The following is a 14149-nucleotide window of genomic DNA, read 5'->3' as shown; positions in this document are numbered from 1 at the left end:
TGGCGACAGCAAGACTCTATCTCAGAAAGAAAGAAGGAAAGTGGTTACTTCCAAATTATTGGGAATTTCTAAGTAGGGGTTAAAGGCCATTTTCAGGACTGGTAATAGAACAATGCGCATTAGCTGAGTAGAGGCTTTTACGTTTCCTACTTGAGGATTCTGTTAGCTACAGTACATTTCACCAGGTTGCACCTGGTTGTGAACTCTGCAGACCTTCAGCCACTCAGCCACCCTCGAGCAGAGGTTCTCTCTGTCAGGTGTCAGGCTGGGCTCCAACATGATGACTACAAATACTATGTATTTGACAGTGTCATTTCCACAGAGCCACAGGTACAAAGTAAAGTAGTAGTGTCTTATAGAAACTAGACAGAGTAGTCACTCTGGATGGTCAGTATGCAGAGGCACAGCAGTGGATAATTTGACCAGCCTCTGTAGTCCCTGGGGATTGGAGAAAAACTCTGATTTAATGCTACCACATTCCCCCTTTCCTTTCCCAAGGTGATATGTTTGTGACATGTTTAGGAATACTGACAATCCCTACGGTTCTTCTTGTTCTTACACTCCTGAGAGGCAGCATTTAGTAGTTGACCAAATGTTGTGGTCCTGGCTGGCATGTTTCTTCACCGAGTCTCTAGAGCCTCTAGTAAGTGCTAAGCTGTCTGCTTGGCAGCAGGGAGACAGGCATAAGTAGGATTCCTTCCTGGCCTTGGTGAGCTCACAGAGGCAAGGAAAGAATGGACAGATGTTGGTAAGTGTTAAACTAATAACCTGCTGGGTAGTGAACCAGTCTCCTGAATCTTGGGTTGAAGTCTCCTCACCTACCTGGGCTCCTTACTCTCTCCCGTTAGAGGGCCGGGTCCCATGTCCTTGAAGACCTGGTCTCTCTGGCTGATCAGGATGCAGTAGTGTGGCAGTGTATAATTTGATCACCTTCTGTAGTGCCCGTGGATTGGAGAAAAACTCTGATTTAATGAAACCATATTCCCCCTTTGCTACAATTAGATGGCACCGATGACACAGGTGGAGAGCCTTAGAGACTGAGAGAGTCGGACAGTTGACGACTCATCTTCCACAAATGCTAGCTCTGTCTTCCTGCTGGTCCTGAGGTCAGGCTAAGCAAGCACAGCCTCACTAATAGGGCTCCTCTTTTAAGAGTTGTCCCTGGTTTTATCTCGTGACAGCAATGTTGTGGAGAAGTGTGTTACTCACGCCTCACGTACAGAGCGCGCTGTGCTCATCGACGAGGTGTGCACCATGAACGACGGTCCCCACAGTGCCTTATACACCATGATGAAGGACCAGTATGCCAACTACGTGGTCCAGAAGATGATTGACGTGGCAGAGCCAGGCCAGCGGAAGATCGTCATGCATAAGGTAGGCCAGGCTGGGCAGGGTCTCAGAGAAGGTGTGCAAGGCCTTGCTTCTTTCTGAAACACAAAGAAGGGTGGGTGCCCTGCTGTTTTTGAAGAGTTGTCACTGACCCCTGTCCATGCTGTATTCTGTTCTTTTATGTGGAGTCATCATAGTCCTTTTGCATTTGCTGGCCTTCCCTTATCAATAATCACACTGATAGGAGAGTCTTAAGCTATGTTTTTTGAAGTATTTCCATTCCCAATCTCTAGGAAATCAGTTTTTGAGTTCAGTAAATCAACCTGCTTACCTCATTTCTTTTCTCCCTCCTTCCTCCTGTTCTTTGATACCACCACCATCTGTTGAACAAGAACCTACCCATTGCAGTGCATAGCCTGGCACATTGACCTGAAGCCCACTCTGTGCCAGACTTCATCAGCACAGAGATGACTAAGACCTGATTCCTGCCCACAGAGTGCAGTCTGGTGGGGAAGAGCAATGGTGGTGAGCAGTGGTGAGGATGGGAGAAGGGCTTCTCACCCTCCCCTGAGTCCCCGAGGGCCGGCTTTGCAGGAGGAGGCAAGGCTAAAGAAGAGTTAGACGGGGAAAAGGAACAGAAATGAGAACACTTCGGTGCTGTGAGTGGGGAACTGACAGAGAAATCACCTGAAGAGGCCCACAGCTTCTCGACAAAGTCACCATGTGGGTCCAGTGAGCACTGCACACACCACGGGACCCAGGAAGCAGAACAAACCCACAGGCAGGGTGTGCTACAGTTGTGTTTGTGCTAGGCAGTGCCTCCAGCCTCTGGTGCTTCTCATCAGAGCCTTCAGCTTTTGGGCTCTGAGCTCACTCAGCCCTTCTCAATTGAGGGGTTGGTTGGCCATTGTCTGGCAATGATGACCCACTTGCCCTCACTGAGAACAAAGTTCAGTAATGAGAATCTTTGTTATGGACTCAAGTTCTGAGCCAGACAAGATACCCACCACCTCTGAGTCAAATCAAACCAATCCAAACCACTGCACTGGTATTGGCAATGGCAGTTGAAGGCTGGGGAATTCCCAGATCCTTAAAGTTGTAAGTTGTCAGGAGGCTGGTGAAGGCAGAGGGAGTGTTGGAGGTAAGTAGGAGTTTAAGACATGTCCATTCATTCATTCAGTAAGTGCTCAACACGTGCCATACAGCAGAGAACCCTATTCTCAACAGGGTTGTAATGGTAAACATGACAGTGCTGTGCACTGATAGTTATTGTAACGCTGGAAGGGGAAGGGGTTGTCCAGGAATAGGGCAGGGAGTCTCTTACAACGTGTGGGTGCAGAGGAGGCTCCCTAAGGGAGTGATATGTAATAAAGTGATGACCCTTTCCAGAAGACGGAACATGATGTGTGAAGTCTGGGAAGCCGGAGACCAGACCATGCTGTATCTGAAGAAGTAAAGCAAGTTTGAGGGGGGAGGAGTGTGGTGACAGAGTCACACTTAAACGTTTCAGATACTTGTCCTGGCTGCCGTGTGGCCTTTATAGTTTAGAGGAGGGGAGGCAGTGATGAGACCACTTGGGAGGCTGTCAAGCAACAGATGGTGATGGTTTGGGACTGAAGAGAAGTGGACAGAATGGGTGCTGGAATCAGTAGGCTTTAGCAGTTGGTTGGCTGTGGGAGTTGATGGAGAGAGCCCTGAGAAGCCCTCTTAGTTTTTCAGCTCTTCCATTACTAAGCGGTGTCCTTTTCAGCAAAAGGAACACTAGGAGAGAAGCAGACTAATTATGTTTCACCTCTTGTTAAATCCAATAAATAATGGAGTTCAACATGTTGTGTGTGTGTGGCTTGTTAGGGCTCTTCTGTTTTGTTCTGGAGAAGTGTAAAGGTGAAGTGCCAGGACTTGTCAGCAGCCAGTTCCAGGGACAGAGAGGAATGGATTGGATTTTGCTTATTTTCTAAAAGGATAAGGGGATCCTGAACCCCAAGTTCTCATAACAGAAACATTAGTAACTATAACTCAGAGGAAAGGTGTAGCATTATTGCATGCTGTCATACAGGTGAGCTTAAGGGAGGTTAAACTGGAACCAAGGACTGTTTGCTACCCGCCAGCTTCACATGTAGGCTCTTAAGTGGGAATGTGACACCTGATGCAGCTCGGTGTCCTGGAAGCATGTAAAGTGGTTTCCGGATTGGATCAACCCCTCCTTGCTTTGCGGACACGGCTAAACAAATACTGGTGCCATCATGGAGCTCTCAACCTGGAGAGCCTCTGTCTACTGCGGTACATTTGTCCAGTGTGTTTGGATATTCAGGTGCAGGTTTGGATTGGGGAATCTGATGGATAAACTGTGGTTCTTTGCTGTTTATATGGAAAGATTGATAATTAAGCAAAAGATTGCAGACACAGCTGAGGTATGTAGAATGCTCCCTGAGCTCACAGAAAAGGAAAGCGGCTTCTGGAGAGGAAGCACCCTTCGAGTTTTCTGGAATGCAGGACTTCTTGAAATAAATCAGCCCAGGGAGGGAAGAACAGAAGGGAATGCCTGGAGAGGTGAGCCAGAGCATAGGTCGGAGAGCCGGAGGGATGAGGCTGGTGCAGCGGGCATGCGTGAGAGCACAGTGGGAGAAACGTCATTTGTGGAGGAGCCATGCAGTTTGGGCTCAACTGTCTGTGCTGTCCTTTGTTATCCATTCAGCCTTGGCTGAGTGACTTCACCACTCTGTGCCTTCATGTTTTCCATCAGTAAGATGGGGATAATGACACCCGGCTCATGACGTTCATTGTTTCTCTTCTTGTCATTGATTAGCTTTCTGTGATCCACTGTGACCTGGAGAGACAGGGTCAAGTGGTGAGCTCAGGATTCATGGTGCCCAGAAATAACCCCCACTGCTCAGGAGAGCCTGGATGCCGTGCATGGGGCCAGAGGGCCCTGTGTGTGTGCAGCTGACGGAGAGTGGGCAGTGTGTGTTCCCGGCAAGGATGTGCTTTCTTCGTGTGCTGTCCTGGGAGTGGCCCATGCCACCCAGCCTCCAGAGCCCTCAGGCCGTGTGGCACCACTCAAGATAGGAGCTCCTCTCCTCCTCTGATGGGTTGCTAAAGTGCTAGAAGTCAGGGGACTGGGCTAAACCAGCGAAAGGTTATTGATGTGGGGCGTGCATGTGCGCGTGATGTGTGTCTGGGAAGCCTGCCCAAGTCTCTACTCAGGCCGTGTAACACAGACTGTCTTTCCTCCCCAGATCCGGCCCCATATCGCGACTCTTCGTAAGTACACCTATGGCAAGCACATTCTAGCCAAGCTGGAGAAGTACTACATGAAGAATGGCGTTGACTTAGGGCCCATCTGTGGCCCCCCCAATGGTATCATCTGAGGCAGTGTCACCCGCTCTTCCCTCATTCCCACTGACCTCACTGGCCCACTGGCAAATCCAACCAGCAACCAGAAATGTTGTAGTGTGGAGTCTGAGACGGGCAAATGGTTGCTCCAGGATTACTCCCTCCTCCAAAAAAGGAATCAAATCCACGAGTGGAAAGCCTTTGTAAATTTAATTTTATTACACATAACATGTACTATTTTTTTTAATTGACTAATTGCCCTGCTGTTTTACTGGTGTATAGGATACTTGTACATAGGTAACCAATGTACATGGGAGGCCACATATTTTGTTCACTGTTGTATCTATATTTCACATGTGGAAACTTTCAGGGTGGTTGGTTTAACAAAAAAAAAGCTTAAAAAACAAAAAAAAGAAAAGGTTTTTAGCTCATTTGCCTGGCCGGCAAGTTTTGCAAATAGCTCTTCCCCACTTCCTCATTTTAGTAAAAAACAAACAAAAACAAAAAAACCTGAGAAGTTTGAATTTTAGTTAAATGACCCCAAACTGGCATTTAACACTGTTTATAAAAAATATATATATACATATACATATACATATATATATATATATATATATAAAATGAAAAAGGTTTCAGAGTTGCTAAAGCTTCAGTTTGTGACATTAAGTTTATGAAATTCTAAAAATTGCCTTTTTTGGAGACGATATTATGCTGAAGAAGGCTGTTTGTGAGGAGGAGGTGCGAGCACCCAGAGCGTCTTTTGAGGCTGGGCGGGTGTGATTGTTTACTGCCTACTGGATTTTTTTCTATTAACATTGAAAGGCAAAATCTGATTATTTAGCATGAGGAAAAAAAATCCAACTCTGCTTTTGGTCTTGCTTCTATAAATATATAGTGTATACTTGGTGTAGACTTTGCATATATACAAATTTGTAGTATTTTCCTGTTTTGATGTCTAATCTGTATCTATAATGTACCCTAGTAGTCGAACATACCTTTGATTGTACAATTGTACATTTGTATACCTGTAATGTAAATGTGGAGAAGTTTGAATCAACATAAACACGTTTTTTGGTAAGAAAAGAGAATTAGCCAGCCCTGTGCATTCAGTGTATATTCTCACCTTTTATGGTCGTAGCATATAGTGTTGTATATTGTAAATTGTAATTTCAACCAGAAGTAAATTTTTTTCTTTTGAAGGAATAAATGTTCTTTATACAGCCTAGTTAATGTTTAAAAAGAAAAAAATAGCTTGGTTTTATTTGTCATCTAGTCTCAAGTATAGTGAGATTCTTTCTAAATGTTATTCAAGATTCAGTTCTCACTAGTGTTTTTTTAATCCTAAAAAAGTAATGTTTTGATTTTGTGACAGTCAAAAGGACGTGCAAAAGTCTAGCCCTGCCCGAGCTTTCCTTACAATCAGAGCCCCCTCACCTTGTAAAGTGTGAATTGCCCTTGCCTTTTGTACAGAAGATGAACTGTATTTTGCATTTTGTCTACTTGTAAGTGAATGTAACATACTGTCAATTTTCCTTGTTTGAATATAGAATTGTAACACTACACGGTGTACATTTCCAGAGCCTTGTGTATATTTCCAATGAACTTTTTTGCAAGCACACTTGTAACCATATGTGTATAATTAACAAACCTGTGTATGCTTATGCCTGGGCAACTATTTTTTGTAACTCTTGTGTAGATTGTCTCTAAACAATGTGTGATCTTTATTTTGAAAAATACAGAACTTTGGAATCTGGGTTTGTGCTTTATTTTAACCTCCCCCGCACCCCCACCTCCCGTGTAGTTCCCCAGGACAGCCCTTTCCTGCTCAGGCTTCTTTCTGCTTGTTTTGTTGTTTTGTGAGGGTAGGGGGAGAGCTGTCAAACTGATGGCTCTTGAGCCCAATTTAAACCAAAGATGTTCGGTTCAGCCTGCCCAGTGCATTCAGACTCAAGATATTTCACATAAAAATCCAGATTTCCAACTTTGCATATGAGAATATTCTCCTTGGGCCCCTCAGGTGAGGTGTCTGGGTTACAGCACGTCTGTCTGGGCCTCTCCTCTTCCCCCTTTCCTCTGGCCTGCTCCAGTTGCACCCTGCCAACCCATGCTCACTACTGAGGCCCGCCAAGCGGTCCAGTGTCCCAGCATGCTTGTCTCTTCAGACAGGAGGCTTGAGCTCACCATGGTGCCTGTTGCCCAGGCCTGAAGATGCCATCTGCCCTTTTCACCGACTTTGCTCCAGGGGCAGATTTGGTAAGTGTTAGGAATTACAGGATGGGTCCAGCTGTAGAGGCCAGGTGGTAGCCCACACCAGCTGGTGTCTGAAAGTGGAGCCCTGGGAACAGAGGGAGAAGAAAAGGAAGCGGAGGGAATGCAGGTTTTCAGTCTGGCTTCCAGTCATGATTTTTCTGACTGATTTCCAGTCGTGATTTTGCCTCAGCAGCTGTCATTGGGTCCCTTCCCCACTGCAGTAGCCATCATGGTGCTTGCAGAGGTGGCATGCTGCAGGCACTGGGAACTGTAGCCCATGTTGCTCTGATGCCCCAGATTGACCTGGGGTCACATGTGGGTCTCACCACTCTGTGTGCCCTTGGGCAAGTTACTTCACTGTCTTTCACCAAATTGCCTGCTGGAAGTGGACCAAAGGCAACAAATCTATGTAAAGTGGTTCTCTCATGTCATGGGAAGTTACGGCTATTAAATTCAGTGCCCAGCACACTGGTGTAATAAATGAGGGCAGTTTTCCTGTGCAGTTTTTGGTAAACAAAACTACCTTTGCTATTAGTTTACATAATCATGTCATTTGTTTGTGAACTGACTCTGCGCCAAGGCACCCATCAGATGGTTTTTTTTTTTTTTTTTTTTTGCATTTTAGGTTTTGGGGTACATGTGAAAAACATGCAAGGTTGTTGCATAGGTGCATACGTGGCAGTATGATTTGCTGCCTCACTCCCCTTTTACATGTTAACAACTGTTCTGGGAACCGACAGCCCTGGGAAGAATGTGGCTATCCCTATCTCATAGATGTGGAAACAGGTCCTGGGATCTGATGTAAGTCTTTTGATCAGACCAACTCTGATCAATGAAGCTTGTGGCTTTCCCCTTAGGGGGTGGGTCTGGGGCAGACCCCTCCCTCTGCAGGATTGAGTTTCATGGGGCAGGCTGGGCTGTGGGCCACCCCCTCTTCTGGCCACCATTACTCTGCTACCATGTCCATCCCAAGGATTCAGTGACCCTGCTGCCACACACTGGGTACTGGCATTCTTGATCTCTCTTCCAGAATCCCTCCAACATGCGTTTCTCAGTTCATGTAATAACCCTTACCCTTTAAAGGTGCTTTACAGTTTACAGAGTACTTGGTATTTGAGATACCTTTGGTCTTTGTGGAAAGCCTTTTGGAGTCAGGTAGGGGAGATGTTTCAGCCCTTTATACAGATAAGGAGTTTGAGACCCAAGCCCCGCAGTCAGTCAGTAACCAAGTGAGGATTTTATCTGAAGTTTCCTGACACCCAGCCCAGTGCTCTGTCCATGCCGTCTTGTCCTTGCCACCCACCACCGGCCCTAATAATGGCCATCTTCGCTTTTTGAGGCTCAAAGGGATTACAGAAGGGTGAGGCACTGGGGAGTGAAGCATCCTTTTGAGGGAGGAAACCCGTGACTTTAGTTACCAGCTGTAGCCACACGAGGGTGCTGCCACCTAAAGCAAGCATTATGGAGGCCCAAGGAGTCAAGGTCAGGGTTGGGATGGCTTTTCCCTGGCTGGAATTGCTCTTCTGCCTTGAAACTAAGCTTTCTCCCCTCTTCACTCTCGTCCTCACTCCAGTGTCTGCAGTGCATAACACTAGGCCCAACACTGGCCTAGGGTAGGAGAGTCTGGTCACTGACCTGGCTCATGGACCTCAGCTTTGCCTTTGACTGTGTGATCTCTGGCACATCACTGACTTCTCCAGACCTTGGTTTCCCCAGCTGTCACCTGGAGTGGTAGACCAGGCCTGTCACTTTCACAGGGCTAGATGAGGTCATACAGGAAGATAGAGGGGGCAGCCCCCTGCCTCTGTGAATGCAACCCTGGTGCCTCTTTCTGGGGTCACATCCTGGCTTTTGCACCAAGCTTTAAAACAACCCATACCTCCCAGTCTATTTATGACTGAGCTTCAAATCCCAGCTCTGCCTGGCCCTATGTGACCTTCGTAAGTCATCTGCCTTCTCTCTTTCCTCAACTGTTAAATGGGGATAATAATAGCTTTATTTCACGGGGCATATTGGAAGCCCTTGGCACACGCAGGGCTGGGGACACGGTATGCCATAAATAGGAGTTATTATTACCTCCAATTTTTCCCTGCTATGTTGGGGCCCTTGGAATTTTCACTAGGGTGAAACTCGGTGTTGGACAGGAACTGGACTAGCTGTAGTCTAGTATACTGGCTTCCAGACTGGAATCCAGATTGGGATCTGGAGGTCGAAGTGAGTGTTGGACAGGAAATGCACAGGGTCCAGTTGGAAGCCCCGAGTAAGCACATTTTTAGAAGGACAGGGCATTGTGGGTTCATCAGAATCTAAGGAGTCTGAAACTCCTGTCTGGAACTCAGCTAATTTTATGTTTACAAACCAAAGACCCAGAACCCGTGCCATTCTAGTGAAATGGATGTGCCTTGGGAAGATAACTTACAATTATAGTGGCCACAATAGGGAATTTTTACTCTAGACGAAATTATTCATCTATGGGTGCATTAAAAAAGGAGGATTCTGGGTACTTAAGAAACAATTAGATGCATTTTTGATGGTACACAGAAGCTTTCAAAAGGCAGAATTTTTTTTTTTTTAAAGCCTCTTTAAATAGATCTCTACAGCACACTCATAAAAATTATTTTAAGACTGGTGTGGTGGCTCACGCCTATAAACCCAGCACTTTGGGAAGCCGAGGCAGGCAGACCACCTGAGGTCAGGAGTTCAAGACCAGCCTGGCCAACATGGTGAAACCTCATCTCTACTAAAAAAAAATACAAAAATTACATGAGCGTGGTGGCAGGTGCCTGTAATCCCAGCTACTCAGAAGGCTGAGGCACGAGAGTCGCTTGAACACAAGAGGCAGAGGTTGCAGCCAAGATTGTGCCACTACACTCCAGCCTGGGTGACAGAGCAAGATTCTGTCTCAAAAAAAGAAAAAAAAATTATTTTGAATCTACAAATCTGTTTGATATCTTGTCTCTTTCCATGTGAATACTTGAATATTCTCAACACCATCTTCCTTTAAAAGATCTTCGAGTGAGCCAGGAGTATCTGCAACAACTAAAGGCATATTTTGGTGTTACACATGATTTGGCTATTATAAAGCAACTGCCTGAGACTAACTGGAAAAAGATTGGACTTTTCCCCAGTCACTCACCTAAAACCTAGTCCACAGTCGTAATAAGATTGACTCCCGATACTAAGTAAATATGCTCCAAGACCCTCTTTTGGAGAAAACAGTCTTTCTGCCTGAGAAATGTTTAAATCTTTAAAATGCAAACTTCAAAGAATGACTCATCAGAATAAAAAAAAAAAACAAAGAACTTTTCAGAAAAGTAGCAAATGAAAGAATCCTGAATGTCTTTTCCAAAAATATGAATGAAAGCCTTCAGCCATCTGAGCAGGTAAATTTAACTGTCAAGAATGCAACTTGGATCCAACTAGGGAGTTTTATATTATTGTGCCTGACACATGGCTCAAATTTCAGAACAGAAGTCGTGAATCTCTGTTTGTGTCTGTATGTTTATGCTATTTATTTATTGTTATTATTATTATTGAGACTAAGTCTTGCTCTGCCGCTCAGGTTGGAGTGCAGTGGCATGATCTTAGCTGACTGCAACCTCCACCTCCCAGGTTCAAGTGATTCTCCTGCCTCAGCCTCTCAAGTAGCTGGGATTACAGGCATGTGCCATCACGCCCGGCTAATTTTTTTATTTTTAGTAGAGACGGGGTTTCGCCCTGTTGGCCAGGTTGGTCTCAAACTCCTGACCTCAAGTGATCGACCTGCCTCAGCCTCCCAAAGAGCTGGGATTACAAGTGTGAGCCACTGTGGCTGGCCTATGTATGCCTATGTTATTTAAATGTAATATTGTTCTATCTCCAGATGGTATTAGAAATAATGCATATATATATATATATATATATGACAGAGTCTCACTCTGTCACCCAGGCTGGAGTGCAGTGGTGCAAATCTTGGCTCACTGCAACCTCCACCTCCCAGGCTCAAGCAATTCTTGTGCCTCAGTCTTCCCAGTAGCTGGGATTATAGACATTTGCCACCAGGCCTGGATAATTTTTTTTATTCCTAGTAGAGACAGGATTTCTCTCTCTCTCTCTCTTTTTTTTTTTTTTTGAGATGGAGTCTCTCTCTGTTGCCCAGGCTGGAGTGCAGTGGTGAGATCTCAGGTCACCGCAGCCCTCTGCCTCCTGGGTTCCAGGAACTCTCCTGTCTCAGCCTCTTGGGTGGCTGGGATTATAGGCATGTGCCACCATGCCCAGCTAATTTTTGTATTTTTAGTAGAGACAGGGTTTCACCATGTTGGCCAGGCTGGTCTCAAACTCCTGACCTCAGGTGATCCATCCTCCTTGGCCTCCCAAAGTGCTAGGATTATATGGGTGTGAGCCACTGCCCCCAGCCAGAAATGATTTAAAATTATCTTTTTCCCCACTAAAATAAAATATTAAAAGAGCTCTTAATACTTAATTGATCTAGAGAAAAACAAGTGCTCACATAAATTATTTTCTCAGGAAAGAAAGCAACTAATTCAAACGCTTTTCGAGTTCACATGACTTGAATAATCTTTAATAAGAATATTAAGCTAGGCATGGTGGCTCATACCTGTAATCCAGCACTTTGGGAGGCCGAGGTGGGAGAATCGCTTGAGCTCAGGAGTTCGAGACGAGCCAGGGCAATGCAGGGACACCTTGTCTGTACAAAAAATACAAAAATTAACCAGGCTTGGTGTGCAAACCTATGGTTCCAGCACTCGGGAGGCTGAGGTGGGAGGATGGCTTGAGCCTGGGAGGTCAAGACTGCAGTGAGCCGTAATCCCACTACAGCACGCAAGGCTGGGCAGCAGAGGGAGAGCCTGTCTTAAAATAATACTAATGCTAATAATAATAATAATAATATTGGTGATTTAGTAGAAATGGATATTCTTAACAGATATTCATATTCTACTAAGCTTCACTAGTCAAACTCAGGGTATCGCTGTTACAAAATTTGTTAACGAGATAAATAACCTGGGGTGAGAAGTAGATTTTTTTGTTTGTTTGTTTTGTTTTGCTTGCCTACCTGCAGAGAGAAGTAGTTTTTTTAATGTTACAAAATGTCTGCTTGAAAAGTTTCCAAAATGTTTGAAAAAACTTGAAACTTTAAAATTATATTAAGTTGGCTGAGCATGGTGGCTCACACCTGTAATTCCAGGGTGGATCACCTGAGGTCAGGAGTTCAAGACCAGCCTGGCCAATATGGTGAAACCCCATCTCTACCTAAAAATACAAAAATTAGCCAGAGGTGGTGGCAGGCACCTGTAATCCCAGCTACTTAGGAGGCTGAGGCAGGAGAATCGCTTGAACCCGGGAGATGGAGGTTGCAGTGAGTCGAGATCTTGCCACTGCCCTCCAGCCTGGGCAAGAGAGTGACTGCATCTCAAAAAAAATAAAGACATAAAATTATATTAAGTTAAATTAAATGATAGATATTTATTAAATACCTACATTATGTCCAAATAAAATAAACTGCTAAAACATTGATTCCTGAAGGGTTCACAGGTAGGCATAGCACGTGCTCCAAAAAAACATATTATATTTAAAAACTGGCCAGGAGCGGTGGCTCACGCCCGTAATCCCAGTATTTTGGGAGGCTGAGGTAGGCGGATCATCCGAGGCCAGGAGTTTGAGACTAGCCTGGCTAATATAGGGAAACCCCATCTCTACTAAAAATACAAAAATTAGACGAGTGTGTAGCCCGCGCCTGTAGTCCCAGCTACTTGGGAGGCTGAGGCAGGAGAATCAGTTGAACCTGGGAGGTGGAGGTTGCAGGGAGCTGAGATGGAGCCACTGCACTATAGCCTTGGTGAGAGTTCAAGGACAATTTTAAAAATTAGCCCAGTGCAGTGGTGTGTGTCTCAGGCTTTCCAAAGTGCCGGGATTACAGTTGTAAGCCACCACGCCCAGGAAGACAATTTCTTATGCTCCATGTCATTGTTTATTAATTATTTTTTTTGTTTTTTTGAGACAGGGTCCTACTCTGTTGCCCAGGGTAGAGTGTAGTAGCGTGATCAAGGCTCACTGCAGCCTTGAACTCCCGGACTCAAGCAATCCTCCTACTTCAGCCTCCCGAGTAGTTGGGACTACAGGTGTGCACCACCACACCTGGCTAATTTATTTATTTATTTATTTATTTTGGTAGTGATGAGGTCTCAGTATGTTGCCTAGGATGGTCTTGAACTCCTGGCCTCAGATGATCCCCGGCCTCAGCCTCCCACCGTGCTGGGATTATAGGCGTGAGCCACTGTGCCCAGCCTGATGTTGCTGTTGTCTGTATCGTCTTGCCTGCAGTTCAAATTATGTTGTTTTTCAGTAGGTCTTTGATTATTTGAGAAACACGAGTCTTCAGTATTTAAAAAAAAAAGCTAAGTTTTAACTTTGTGGCTTTCTGTATTTGCCTTTAAAATCTTTTATCACTTTGGTATTGTTTCACAGTGACTTGTGATCCTATTTAATCAAGCATTTTAAACATTTTGACATGTTTGACAGCTTCCCAAAATTAACTCTAAATTTAGTGTTTTCTGCCTCAAACTAACTCTTCTGGGAGTTTCCAGAAGTGTCCCTGGGATATTTCAAAATAATTTATTTTCTCGCCTTGTAAAATGAGAACTGTTAAACTAATTAGGCTTATTTGATATATTAATTGCATGGAATATGTTGTCAAATAATGAGTGACACTAACCCTTCTCTAAGTTATATGTGTTATTGATATGAATATCCCAAGAAACGTATAGAATTCCTAGAAATCGGATATATTCTGGTATATTGTTATCAGTCATAAATCTAATTATTATCTTAAGTTGCTGTAGGCCACAGAACAACCACATTTCCTTCCTGAAAGCATTTGAATGCCACCAAAATACAAAAGAACAAGATAGTCATTAAAAAAAGGCTGGCAAGTACAGCTTTCTGATAAGATCATACTATTGGACTGCGTAAAAATTTCCAAATCTCTAATGGGAAACTGATGGGTTCATAAACCTGCTAATCCAATATCGAGGAAAACAAAAATTAATTATATGGGACTAAATTAACTGATGATAATAATTTTAATTTTTATGAGTGTTTCTTTAAATCATTGCTGGTTCTAAGAAATATTTACTTTCTAAATTTAAGAAGCCGCCTTTGTTCTTTTCCCTTAAGCTGTCTACAGCTAATAGCAATTCGATAAAATATATCTTTGTAAGCAAAAATGAAACGTTTATCT

The 14149-nt window shown here is 44.5% G+C and overlaps 1 protein-coding gene and 1 non-coding gene across 18 annotated transcripts in view; both read left to right on the top strand.

The window, feature by feature from the left end:
- PUM1 (pumilio RNA binding family member 1) overlaps positions 1 to 6415 on the top strand; it is a 138849-nt gene extending 132434 nt beyond the window's left edge. For all 17 annotated transcript variants that reach the window (XM_012439865.2, XM_012439858.2, XM_064363596.1 and 14 more), the window contains 2 exons: positions 1182 to 1374; positions 4566 to 6415. In XM_012439865.2, coding sequence (XP_012295288.2) covers positions 1182 to 1374; positions 4566 to 4697 — 325 coding nt within the window. In that variant the 3' untranslated portion in view covers positions 4698 to 6415. The remainder of the gene's footprint in view (positions 1 to 1181; positions 1375 to 4565) is intronic.
- On the top strand, positions 2240 to 2324 carry LOC135269552 (small nucleolar RNA SNORD103/SNORD85). The gene has a single exon (XR_010337809.1). It is a non-coding gene; the product is annotated as a small nucleolar RNA SNORD103/SNORD85 (small nucleolar RNA).
- Positions 6416 to 14149: the final 7734 nt, after the last annotated feature.

This window comes from Aotus nancymaae, unplaced genomic scaffold (genome assembly GCF_030222135.1).
Source record: "Aotus nancymaae isolate 86718 unplaced genomic scaffold, 86718_ANA_hifiasm-v0.15.2.pri h1tg000053l, whole genome shotgun sequence".
Classification (NCBI taxonomy): Eukaryota; Metazoa; Chordata; class Mammalia; order Primates; family Aotidae; genus Aotus; species Aotus nancymaae.
Note: the sequence above shows the minus strand (reverse complement) of the source record. Positions and strands in the feature narration are given on the sequence as shown.